We start from the raw sequence: 13,980 nt of genomic DNA, 5'->3' as shown, positions 1-13,980 counted from the left end.
TTTTACCATAGGTAATAATAATATTAAATGAATATATATATAATATAGCCATCAGGATTTTTTTTCAAAGCACAAAGGGTTAATTAAAATTATATATTGCATAAAAATACATGAACTATTTAATACATATTTAGTTTTATATTTAACAATAACTTATGTTTATTTATAAGACTATTTATTTGTATATTCGGATTCCTGACGAGTAAAACTTTAACGGGTGTTACATTTTTTAAATTATTACTTATTACTAATAACTAATGGGTTATACGTTTTCGTATCAAAAGTTATGGCTAGTTAACATGTTTCGCCAGACGATTTTATTACCATATAGGTACCTCAAAATTATTAGAAATAACCTACATTAACTTTTCTACAACTTATCTACTCTAAATTTCTAAAAAGGACACCAGTTTACAGGACAGTTTAAGGTTAAGAACAGTAAAATCAAACGTCGAAACATGATCGAATAGGAAATATAATATAATTCCTAATCGATCAAACTTTTTTTTATAAATATTCTTTTTAAATGTCAGCACAGTTTTTAAATATTGAAAATTTTACGTTACTCATAAAAATAGAATCAAAGCCTAAAATTACCCGGTTCTCCTTGGAAAATATTTATGAGAACATAAAAAAATTTATTGGATTTAAATGTGTAATACATACGCAGTTTGATTGCGATGAGGGTACAACAATAGATGACTTACTAACTATTGAAATATATCGAAATTCTTTGAAAATGGGAAAATATTGTTTTATGAACAACTGGTTTTTTTACTGCCGAGAACAATACAAGTTAATAATAATTTAATTATATGTGAAAATTTCACAATATTTCGTGGTAAAGTACATATTATACTATAATACCCAAACAGTAAAAATATAAATATGTTTTTTTAACGTATAAAAAAATAGTTTTACTTAATAAAATCGAAAAAAAAATTTGAAATAAAATATTTGTGACTGTGTCCAATATATATATTTATATAATATATACTTCCTTCATTGTATCCACCATAATACTAAAAGTATAATTTTAAGCATACTATTGTAATTACATTGCTTTTATCTATATTTGTATATTTTGTATTATCTATACAGATTCACACCGAAGTGTTGATTTGAAAGTGATTTTATTTTCATACTTTCAGTTATAATAATTTCTTTAGAACTGTGATTTCCAACCTCCCCTCCTCCCGCATATGCTTTATCACCATTATGCCCCGACCCTAGCTAGTATAGCTTTTTGTATTATACTTAGGACCTATACCGGATAATACCACTAAGACCAGGCTTTAGAATTTTAACACGCTTAACTAACCGTTCAAAGTGTCGAACAGAAGGAAATGCTATTTTATTAATCATTTTGACACAAATAATAACTATAAACTATTATTAGAAGTACCTACTTTTTATAGTACGATATTTTACGGAAGTTAGCGTGAATCGTAGTTTGAACAAGTGAAAAAATTATAACTTGTAGAAGGTCAGTTAACAGGTTTTTTACATGAACTAATAACAAGTAGATACACCAACTGGATTTTAGTTGCCGATTAAAAATTAAGTTGACTGGTGCGTCATTTGGACCATGCAGGTTTTTGTCCGAATCTTGACTTTGTAATATAAAAGATTATGTAACATTGATATTACTGATTTTTCTTTTTCAAAAATAAACATACCCTACTGATTTACCCATCTATAGTTTTGAATTTCTTAGTGGTTTAGATTGATTCTTAGATTTAAAAAAATGGTATAGTAACTTAGAATTTGTACATAATAAGTGCGAGACTTGTTCGAAAATAGGTAGCGGAGTGGGATTTAAGACTCTTAAAAACTTTTTAAAACTATTTATATCCCCTCCAAAATTTTAATAATCTACTGGTGTGGACAAAAAAGCATTTTTTTTTAAATGGACAATTTATACTTCTAATAACTCGGAATTATTATATACCTATTTGGATTTATCTATTAACATAAACCATTTTTCTGTTAAGTATGAGAGAGTAAAAAATAAAAAAACAATGACATAGGACACGTACTATCGTTTTTTATTTTTATTTACCGTAAATTATGTGTACACAGCAATTTTTTATAACAAAGTTACACAATAATTGAGTTGTAAGCTGTTATGCTGTAAGCTACTACATACTAAAAAAAACTAATTTTAGCAACAAGTAAAATTATAAATCTATTTTATAGCGTTTTCCCGTTGGATCCAAACCCTAACCTAGATTTTCTGGAAAACTGGTAACTTTGTTTTTTTTTTTAATCGCTTCTAATTAGATTTAACCTATATTCTAGTTTTTAATATTCTAAAAATTATTTAGAAAGCAAAAATTTGTTTGTCAAATTATGTAAAATTTTTTTTTAAATAAATCAAAATGCAATATAAACACGGAAAACCATAAATTCTTAAATCGTACAACAGTGTAAAACACTTATATGATCGGTAAGGGCCACTCATAACTCATAAGCAAAATCTGAATTGGCATTTATTTTTGCGTATTAAAAAACTAGAAATCATAAAACAATTCCTATACTAGTTCTAAATTTACCAAAAAATATCAAAATTAAAATTTTAAATAAAAAATATTACATTTTAAAACTAACAAATTGTATTTTTTAAAATTGAAAACATTATTATAATTGATGTAGGGAGAAACAAAAAAGAAAATTGTTTTCAATGTGTTATTATGGGTGATGTTCGCTAGTTTTCGTAATAACCTTAAATCTCTATGACAAATCTGATTATACAGGGTTATTCAAATTGCATGTAACATTTTACATTGGAATGTTTCATTATTTGTTACACGAAATGTGTATGAATAACCCTGTATAGTGTGTGTAGGAGTTTTTATCTCACCATAGGCGTAACTAAGTTTCTGACTAATAAAAATTTTAACTTATACAATTTTTTCCTACGAGTATAAACAAATTTGTTCCTACAATGAACTAATTTAGACCTAAAAACCTGACAAAATTACGTTTACTTACAATAATCGGATTTTAATTCTATACAATAATTTAAGCTCATCGGCCTTTTTTCAGGTTATTGTGGAAGTCGATTTTTGAAAAACTATTTCATTTACCTAAAAAAGACAAGGAGTGAATACTAAAAATTTGATAACTTAAAATAGGATTCGAACACAATTTTAATTGAAATATCAAAAATCGATTCCCACAATAACCTAGAGAAGAGGCTGTTAAGCTCAAATATTCTTACAGAATTGAAATCGGCTATTCTAAGTAGGCGTAATTTTGTCAGTCTTTTAAATCGAAAAACGTCCAAAAAGCTTCTCCGTAGGGCTGATTTTTTATTAAGCTTTTAGAAAATTGGTTAAACGCTTATAGTAAAATTTAAAAAAACCAAAAAGAATTTTATAACAAAATACAACACGTTTTTAATCACATTTTAGAAAGTAGGGGAGAGATGGTGAATGCCGGTCAGTGGCTAAGAACGGTCACGCTGGTAATCCCAAATAACATGATTGATAAAAATCCGTTTTATCACGCATATGATAAATTATTGTATGATAACTTAAAATTATTCTTCCCGCCATAACGGTAACAACTGATAACAGAAAATCGCTTGTTTTAATTTTTTCGACGTTTGTATAATACAAAATATTTGTTCTTCGAAAAAAATGTATGATGTGTTTAATTCATCTAATTAGGTTAGTTAATAACCTGTTTGATGCTAAATGTTATGTATTTTAAGATGCATGCAGTGATAAAACTCTTGGTTGATTTATTGTTTGAGATACAATGAAATAAAAAAATTAATTATAGTCTGCCAACACCGGTCAAACTAATGGGGTAATCCCGATTACAATATATAATATGTGACCGGTTTTGACCGCTGATAAAAATACAAGTTTAAAAGTGTAATATTTTTTTTCTTTTGTTATTACTTATTTCTGCAATAAAATGATTTATTAATTTTGAAATATTTAATTTATTTTTTAATATAATGATTTGAGAACAAAATGTATTTTTACAAAAAAATATAAGATGATTTAAAAAAAAAATTGTATGTCCTATCTATTTATATGTATTAAAAATATGACCAGTATTACCTCACAGTAAGGGTAATACCGGTCATTTGCAATTTTTTTTAAAAATGTTATAAACGTCATAAAACACACGTTTAAAGATTTTAAACTCAAATATATTGAAAATATATAGCAAATATATTATGTTTATAAATCAATTTTGAGGATTGACTTAAATTTCGGAGTTATAATTAGTAAGATATTAGAATTTTCCCTTAGGTAACCGGCATTCACCATCTCTCCCCTAAAATCGCTTTTAATACTTGATTAAATATAATTTTGTACTTTTTTGTTACCTTAAATATTTTATTTATTGCTTGTTTTCTAAATTATCATGTAAACTTAACAAAAAATAAATTTTCTTCTGAGCAACCGCATTTTATTCTTTATCAATTATCAGTTATCTCATATTTATTTCATAAAACATTTCGTTATTTCAGAAATTAAAAGCTTTAATATACTAAATTGAACATTTTATTTTTACTAAAAAAAATTGATAGACATTTGTTTGCATCTTTGTGGTACTAAATTACAGTCTCGGTAAAATTGTTGAGTATTTAGTGCTATTAATTTCGGACTATAAAGAAATAACAATAATTTACAATAACAATAACAATTATTATGAATGAACAGTGAACTTATTACTAAAATAAATTCTAATTACATTTTTTCGACTACAAAGCAAGCTTAAGGCTACAAGCATACTACCACCTTCCTATCCTGTTGTAACCTTGATTTAGCCAAGTTATATGAATAAATAAAACCAGTACATTTATTATGTCTGGGTATAGTGGGAACGGAGCATATTGGGGCGTGGGAGATCACAGGTCTACAGGAATTATTATTATAACTGAAAGTGATAAGGTCACTTTTAAATAAACGCTTCGATGCGAATCTGTAAAGCTAATAAACATAAAAATATCGATCTAAGTCTTGTACCTAATTACAATAATGTGCTTAAAATAGTATTTTTAGAACAAATAATAACACATCACGGTTTAACCTTTAAGTTAAGTTTTGTAAAAAAAATTGCCTACACTTTTCACTTTTCACAATAATTTATCACTTAATAATACCAATTTTGCTATCTATTAAGGTTGTAATAATTTTAGATGATAAATATAAATAATTTTACGTATATAAATAGATGTAACGACGTATTGCTTTCTTTTACATGTTTGTTTTTAATAGCTGAAACACTAATTATTACGATTTGTAAAATTATATTTGTATTATCATCGTATTCTACGTTAAAACATACACAAACGTTTTTTTTTTTAAATCCAATAGTAGGTACAAATTGTAAAAATCGATTTTTAAGGGCGACCCTAATGTTTACTCTCACATAGGCAACTCAAAAATACACGAATATACGACCTCTGCGAAGTTTTACCCTAAAAAAAAAAAAAGCAGGCATTGAAACCAAAAAAGTGGAATAAAAGTACGAAAAAGTGAAATAAAGAAAAAGTTTACAATAGGTATTTATCGATAATGTTCAACCTAAGAATATTCCATACAAATTTATTAATATTCGACTACTTTTAAAAAAGTTGTTAGCCGTTTTAATTTGGAATATATGTAAGCTGGATGTTTTTCTCAATTTTGAAAGGAAACGGGTGAACTTGTTATATAAAAATTAACTTGTTGTATAAAAATATCATACTTATATTGGTAATAGCGATTTATAAATATATACATATATATATATATAATGCAACACCGAAAATGTCGTTTTTAAGATACCTGAAAGGCTATCTTAATTGTGAGAGTATATACTCCTGGTACCAAAGGTAAAAACGACATTTTCGGCGTTGCGATGACGCTGTACTATCGATTTGGGCAAATCCATTGAACTCGGTTATGAATGAAAAGAGGAACTACCCTTCACTGTACGACTTTTAAAGTAACAGGAGCACATAAGACCGACGTCGTCGTCAAAAGCTCGCCGGCATAGATAATACATTAATACCTTTTTAAATCTTTTTTAGATGCACCTTTAGTAAATTTATAAAAAGAATTACGAATCTCAAGTTTTACACATAGACGAGGAAGGGGTGGCGGGCATGTACTTTGCCATCAAATGGTTTGAGTCTAAATAACAATCATATTTTCTGAGAAAGTTTTAGTTTTACAATAATGCGTTTCTATTTTATACCCAAAAGGTACTTTTTGTAACCAAAAAGTTCGGGTCTTCTCAATTGAAATAAAGAAAAAAACAAAAAATTTACGCATTATTAAACTTGATATCACGGGCCATTCATTTAAAAAAAAATTCATTCAACTCACACGTCATAGCAACCAAGAAATTTGTGTATTGATCGTTTTTCGCTTTGAACTTTTTAAATTTTTGACCCAATAAAATATCTTTCAGCTTCAATTTCCGATATATATACGTGCTACATGAAAAAATAAGTTTACCAGCTTAGAAGTATCGTGGCGAAAAAAAAATACAAAAACACATAATTGTAAAAACAAAACAATACCTATGAATGTGTTGAAGCTTTCGCGGATTGAAATATCACATGAAAACAATACCTCATGCATCGAAGCTGAAATCATATCATTAAATTAATTAGAAATATATGTATAACTAAAATTTAGAATGACTATCTATTATACATGAAAATAAAATTGAAGAGTTTATCTTTTTATCCAGGCTAAACGGCTAAACCAATTTTGACGCCAATAAACTCTCGGGTAACAGCTAGTATCTAATAATAATTTAGATAATAAAACAATTTAAACTGTAATATAATAGAAACTTATTGATGTTTTAATACCTTTAGCTATATGGCACTCTAGCTAGAATATCGGAAAAAATCATTTAAGTACTCAGTTTCCCCTCCCCCAACTATTCCAAGTGAAGCACAGTAGCACGTAAATAAATAGTAGTACATTATTCTCGACGGTTATAAATTAGGTTATCGATAAAAAAAAACATTGTATAATGCGCACACAATATGTTACGGTCTCATCTCGACAGTTAAAAGTGTTTTTTTGTATTGTTAATAAATTATTGTAATCTATTGTCTGTTAATAACTTGTATAACATGTATAAATAGCAGATTTTTTCGGCACAAGAGTAGGTAAACCGAATTTTATCCATAGTCATAGTATGAAAAATATTATTTTACTCTTAGTTGTGATTTGTATATGAATAGTGTACTTACTCAAAATAATATTGTGTTGTCCAATAAATAGCGCCGATTTATTATTACTTAGGTAGGTACAACCAGTAGTATACTTGTCTATGGGTACAACACTCGGGTGATAAGACGTTTGGCATTTAGGCAGACATTATTCCGTTCGGCTACTACATGAAATGCGGTTAATCACAAAATTCACAACAGTAATACTATAATCTATTATTATAATATAAATATACAATCATCAAACACGAGTTGTATTTATCGGTGTTATCTTTAGCCTCGGTAAACGGCCGATTAACCGAAGCTGTTTGGTCTTTTGGTCGTAAGCCGCTGACCTATTTACGTGTAAACTATAACCGTGTTTGGTGTGTAAAAAAAAAAAAGCTAGGTATATTATTTATTCATAGTATATTTTAGACGGAAGTTGGAAGAAATATAATATATTATGGTTAAGTTGATAATAGCAACAGGCAGTTAGTTGAGCAGCTGTTGACTGTAATTTACAAATGGAATCGGTTGTGCGAACGGAACTGACGCGAACAGCAAACTCGATGGCGACTGACTTTTTTTTTTTATTATTATTATTATTTTTTTTTTTATTAGCAGAAATGCCAATGACCTTGGCCGACACGAGACAGAACGCCGGAGACGCGAGAGAAAACTAAGAGAGATAAAACAATATTTAAATTTCCGCCGACCGGTTTTTGTTGTATAATAACAATAAATGGTTACTCGTCGGGACAGCTGCTCGAGTGTAAAACAAAATTGTATCACGATTAAAAAATACATGTATAATAATTATAAACTTTGCAATGTCGTTATATATTTATATATTTTAAAAAAATAATTAAATTAGTTTAATATTTAATTAAACAAGTATAATTTAAATGTTATAATTTGATTTTGTTGTATAGATGATTTTTATTAAGGTAGGAATGTCAGTCCTCCCTCCCCCTGGTGCTAAGCACTACCAACATTTTCTACAGTTCATACATTACGTTACATGGGAAGGGGGCTTTATTCAGTATTTAACTCCATTACTTCTTCCAATTTTGTTTAGCGAAATGCGCCACTGGTTGACCAACCTGGGTCCAGACGATTTAAGAGGCAAACCCTTGGCGTCGTCACAAATTATTATGAAGGGTATATACACTTACAAATCAGTGGCGCAACTGGGGGGAAGCTAGGGAGGCTTAGCACTCCTTGACTAAAATTTAGCCGCACCCCTACCCAAAAATATTACTTGTTGACTTGAATATCGGTTAAACTTTATTATTTTGTCATTTGAAAAATTGAAAAGTAATGATTAATGAAAGTAATAAAAACTCAAAATGGTTTTTCAAGTAAAATTGTTATAGATTATGTATTGTCTGTGATAAAATATTGATGGAAAAAAAAATGTTTAGACTATTCTGTAAAATTGTTTTAACTCGAGTTGTGCTTAACTTACAAGTGTCAAAGTTTTACAGTGTATAAGTAAATTCGCAAGTTATCTACTGATAATGCTTGATAACAAAATGTTTTCAAACACATTTTGTCATTTTTATAATTAATTATTATTTATAAAAAAAAATGTTTTTAGTTTTAATGGTTTAATCATTTCACCATAAAGTATCTTTTTATATCCGTGTATTAAGCATATAATTGATTATATTGTACAGTGACACGAAGAAGAGAACCAATATCGGTTAACCTTGAAAACAACTGTTGACTAATGTCCAAAAACTATAAAATTATTATAAAACAAGATTTAAGGAAAAGGAAACAAATATGTTGAAACAATAACTTATTTACGAGGAAGTGCCCAGTAGGGTGTATTGAACAAGATGTAGAATTATTGAAAACGTTTCCACAATATCTTACAAAAGTAAAGTATTGGTATTAATAAACCAAAAGTAATAAAACCCAAATTTAACAAAATGAGTTAGATTTTCCGTCATAACTCAAAATATTTTAATACTTTAGAAATAAAAAATGAACACTGTTTCAAAGGTAATTAAATTCTAGAAAGTGAGCATATTTTATCTAAAACATTAAGTATTTCATACCTAAACAAATAAAAAAATTATATTTTTAAATATTTTTAATTTTACTTTAATTTTAATTTGATAAAACAATTATTTTGAAAACATATTTTACAAGTTAGATACGACTAAACCAATTTGTAACATATAATAATATAATATATACGACCAGATTATATGTACACGTGTCATGTTATCGTAAAAGCGACTGCTAAATTATATACCTGGAATTTGTGATTAAAATAACTAGTTTGGTTTTGTAACAATAATATTATTAAAATTCAAATATTTTAATTTACAATAATATAAACACAAAATGACATTACATTACAATTATTTACAGAAACAATAAAAGTTTTAAAGAATATGAATAGGTACTTTTTTTCATTTTAACATACGTTTTTATAAAAGTGTAATCTATTATTTATAAACTTATTTTAACTTTTTTTTGGGGTAGGGAATGGAATTTTATAATTAATCAATATTATATTTATGATGGTAAAGCCTAAGAACTTGTAGTTTTAATAACTCTTTATTATTATGACAACACCTTCCAGGATAATAATAATACAAATTCCAATGTATATCAAGGTAATTTTATAGCTCTGACACTTTAGGTAAGCTAATGGCTATCAACCATTTACCTGAGGTAAATAGTAATAACGCCAAGTTCTTCACGGGCCATTATATTAAGAGTTATGACGCATTCGGTTTAATTTATTATCAGCGACAGAATCTTTACTATACAAGAAAAAATTAGTGTTTAAACAATTTTCAAGTTTTCAATTATAGATGTACAACAATGATTATACAGTGGCTTTATAGTCATTATTCCTGACTCATTACTTTTAACCGGTACGATAACCAACTCAACTAGTTTGTAGAAAGTAAAATAGTATAATCATTAAAAAATATGACGTGATTCAAAAAATCATTAGTTTTGTCAGTCAAATTATAAAAAAATCTACACCTATTAAAATTGAAAAAAATGTTTTCTAAAGTATGTCAATCTATATTGGTCCTAGCTATTACTAATACTTGTTTATGTAGTTAAATTATTATTTTGTTGTCATGTTATAAATATTATGTACTACTTTTGTACGATTAAAATATACAATACTGATGTAAAAATAACACAGCTCATCATTCTACTACTTAAAACTGGTTAACATTTTGAAAAGTACTTAACGTCGTAGTTTTCATTAATGAATTTCTCTTCAAGTACAATTTATCTCGGCTGATGCAAATTTAAACGAAATCTGTCTATGTCCGTTTGACGGTTGAATGTACCAACATATAAGATATTTTAGATATAGATAGTTTTTATTTGGGAAGCGAAAATAATTATATTTTTTATTTATTTCAAAATATACGTTATTTTAAAATACAAATTGAAAGATCTGCATTGTTTTTTTTCCTATATAATAATATTAAGTAATATATATACTATACGTACAATTTTATAATTACAACTAGCCTTAATGCCCACAGAAATAAAAAAAAGATAATAAATTACAAATCCGTATATTTTAAAATATGTACTGGGAATTATCGAGACAATTTCGGAAGAGACAATAATTTTATTTTATATATATATATATATTTAAATTAATTCTAGCCGCAGACATTGTTATTAAAGTGTACACAAATATTCATTTCCATGGTGTCACGTTATAATAGTTAACAGTCCTAAAAATATTTTTTGGGCATCTTACAATGGCAAAAACTATTATTAACGTTTTTATAAAGCCCATAATTTCATTTAAAAACGGTATTAAAAATTAAGGAATGTTATCGTTTTTAGGAATTTTTACACTTCAGGTCGGAGTTCTTGTTTTAGCCACATCTTTTACAGTAAGTACCAGCTTGTTGAGCGTATTCCACAATTTGTATATTGGATGATTTAAATATTCGTTGCCTGATATTATAACTAATTCTAAAACTTTATTTTTACTTTTGCGAGTTAAAAAAACCAATCGCATTTTCCAAAAATGAAATCAATCGACATGGTGTAATTTAATTTAATTTTACAGTAACCAAATAACCTAATGTGTAAGTATGACAAAAAAAAAATGTATTTTACCAAAACTGGACTTATTTTCAAGTACGTCAAATCTTATGTACATTTTAAACAAAATAACATATCAAACAAAACATTTTATTCTCTTTGTTTTGATGTATATTTTAATATTTAACTAGATTTGTTGTATGAAATAAAATAATTCCCAATAGTAATTTTGGTAATATTTCACCGTTTATATGTCCTTTTTCGGGAACATCTACATCATCATTGATAATCAGCAATTTTGTAAACAAATGAGTTTTTTTAAAATAGCTGTACAACCTTGAACTCCACCCCCCCCCCTTTTAGGAATTTATTTTAAGAAGTCTTTACTAAACGGATGCCTACGTCGTACAAGGAACCTACCTGCCAAATGTCTGGTGTATATAGGCTTTATAATTCCTCAAGTTTTGTGATGAGTCTGTGGTATTTCGCTTGCATATAGATAATGTTAAGCTTTTAATATTATATTTTGCACTGTCTGAATTATTATATTTATTAACTATACATGTTTTAATTATATAATACATATTTTTTCTATTTAGACTTTAGCATTTTGTTCAAACCTCAATAATATGTTGAAATTGGATTCAGAAACACCGCGTAAGTCGAAGCTTTGTACATTACTGAAAGTGCGCATTTTAGAGTGGGGGAAGGGGGATGGGGTATATTTACCTTTTCTCCCCCGATTAGTATTTTTATTGAGTATATATTGTGTACAATGTAATAATATACTCAACGGTATTGTTTAATAATGCTCGCAGAAATATAAACCTTAAACGCTGATGAAAATTACCCTCCTCCCCCTCTTAAATGGTGACAGATATGTGCTTGTATTATTGAAATTTATATTATTATGTTGTATTTTATTCGCAGTACCGTGGGTGATCATGTTACTTTGTAATATATACATGATAATAACTTGGGGCCTGTCAATTGTAGGAGCAGTTTCAGTTAGTAAAATTTGTTGTATTTTGTAAAATTATATTTATTTTTTTACACAATACTCAACGGTTTTAGGAATCGTTCAAGCTAATCAGAAGTTCTTTAATCATGTGGACCATTTTTATTTTTGTTTGGATGTCACTGTTTATTTGGTCAGTGTTTCCTTCCGGCGTCAGGTAATTATATAAAGCTTTTAAAACTAACAAATGTTAAATTTATGTATGCTTGTTTTTCTTAAATTATGACGGCTAAGTTCCACAGGGATTCCGTTTTAATTTTATCCAAAATAAGAAATCGCTAAAATTTCAAATCCATAGGCGCAATTTCAATTTTTAACTTGGGGGGGCTGGAAATTTTTTTAAAATATATATATATAAGTAAATATATTTTTGTATTTCAAAATTGTATGCATAACCTAATTTTTTGGGGGGGCTAAGCCCCCCTAGCCCCCCCGTATTTGCGCCTATGTTCAAATCCCTAACTCAACAATCAGTTCTTCCTCATGAGTTTTTTTTTAACATTTGATAAAACGTTTAACTTGTTAACTTGCAAAAAAAAAAACACGACACTTTAAAATCCTTCTTTTGATATTTCGTTATAACAATTTTGTTATAGCAAGTTTTCCATTAGTTTTATTGGGGCTGTAACTTAAAAGAAATAATTTTTATCGTGAAATATTATGAAAGTGATTATGAAGAGTACAATTACTTAAATATTTTCTAAAACTGGAAAATTTAGAATTAGTTCACAAGTTAGAATTTTTCAAATGGTCAAATGTAATAAGAAAATAATTCACGATGAATTAATTGAGAGTTGAGCTTGAGGGATCTGTAGTTCTAGAGATTTCTCATTTGAATAGACCATATGGACTGGGGTAGGTCTCGCTCTATTTTGTTCACACACAAACCAATGTTGATGGAATTTGGTTCTTTCAGTAACGTTTGCGTACGCGACCATTGCCCAGAAAGTTTATGGCTGGTAGACAACGCCTGGCAAGAGACCGTTTATTGCGACGGAGCTAACGCTGCTAACCCTCCAGCCGATAATAACGACAAAGGACTTGGTGAAAACGTTACAGCGGCGACGGCGACAGTAATAGCGCTCAAGTTTCGCGACAGTGATACAAGTGGTACTCTGAAAGTTCTAGCACACCGGAGTACAGAGTCCAATGAATATTATGGACTTGGCGAAAACGTTACAGCGGCGACGACGACAGTAAAAGCGCTTAAGTTTCGCGACAGTGGTGATACAAGTGGTATTTTCAAAGTTCTAGCACACCACAGTACAGAGTTCAATGAATATTATGACGACCCCGACAACAGACTTTCCGCGCAAAACGTTACGACGACGGCAGTAAAAGCGCTTAAGTTTCGCGACAGTGATACAAGTGGTACTTTGAAAGTTCTAGCACACCCGAGTACAGAGTCCAGTGAATATTATGACGATCCCGACAACAGACTTTCCGCGCAAACATTCGAAAGCAACGGTATGGGTCCAACACGAACACAAGCCAAGAAGAACAAATACCGGAGCCAACAAAGCGCCATCATCATCATGGTGCTCACATTGTTGATGTTTTTCGGTAAATACCGCCAGAGCCGGATTTAATGACTCGGGGATCTGCCCGGATCCTGGGCTTCCTGAGACCCGTAGTAAATCAATTACCGCACAACAACTCGACCGAACCTGGTCTAACGCTAACAAACACTATCCAATTTGGCAATGTAACTCTGATTACTTTTGATAGC

At 28.7% G+C, this 13,980-nt stretch overlaps 2 protein-coding genes across 2 annotated transcripts in view; one reads left to right on the top strand and one right to left on the bottom strand.

Moving 5' to 3' along the window:
* LOC126844261 (vanin-like protein 1) overlaps positions 1 to 7,729 on the bottom strand; it is a 42,134-nt gene extending 34,405 nt beyond the window's left edge. Inside the window, exon 1 of the mRNA XM_050582310.1 lies at positions 7,223 to 7,729. The gene's annotated coding sequence lies outside the window, so the exon portion shown is untranslated. The remainder of the gene's footprint in view (positions 1 to 7,222) is intronic.
* The window catches only part of LOC126844831 (uncharacterized), a 28,214-nt gene that overhangs the window by 13,310 nt on the left and 924 nt on the right, over positions 1 to 13,980 (top strand). The window contains exons 2-5 of the mRNA XM_050583254.1: positions 11,833 to 11,890; positions 12,164 to 12,240; positions 12,308 to 12,408; positions 13,168 to 13,814. Coding sequence (XP_050439211.1) covers positions 11,863 to 11,890; positions 12,164 to 12,240; positions 12,308 to 12,408; positions 13,168 to 13,814 — 853 coding nt within the window. The 5' untranslated portion in view covers positions 11,833 to 11,862. The remainder of the gene's footprint in view (positions 1 to 11,832; positions 11,891 to 12,163; positions 12,241 to 12,307; positions 12,409 to 13,167; positions 13,815 to 13,980) is intronic.

Source organism: Adelges cooleyi, unplaced genomic scaffold (assembly GCF_023614345.1).
Source record: "Adelges cooleyi isolate 19-005CV unplaced genomic scaffold, UGA_ACOO_1.1 ACOO_flye_CR_arks_rails_tigmint_CR_PRNA_651, whole genome shotgun sequence".
NCBI classification, from domain to species: domain Eukaryota; kingdom Metazoa; phylum Arthropoda; class Insecta; order Hemiptera; family Adelgidae; genus Adelges; species Adelges cooleyi.
Note: the sequence above shows the minus strand (reverse complement) of the source record. Positions and strands in the feature narration are given on the sequence as shown.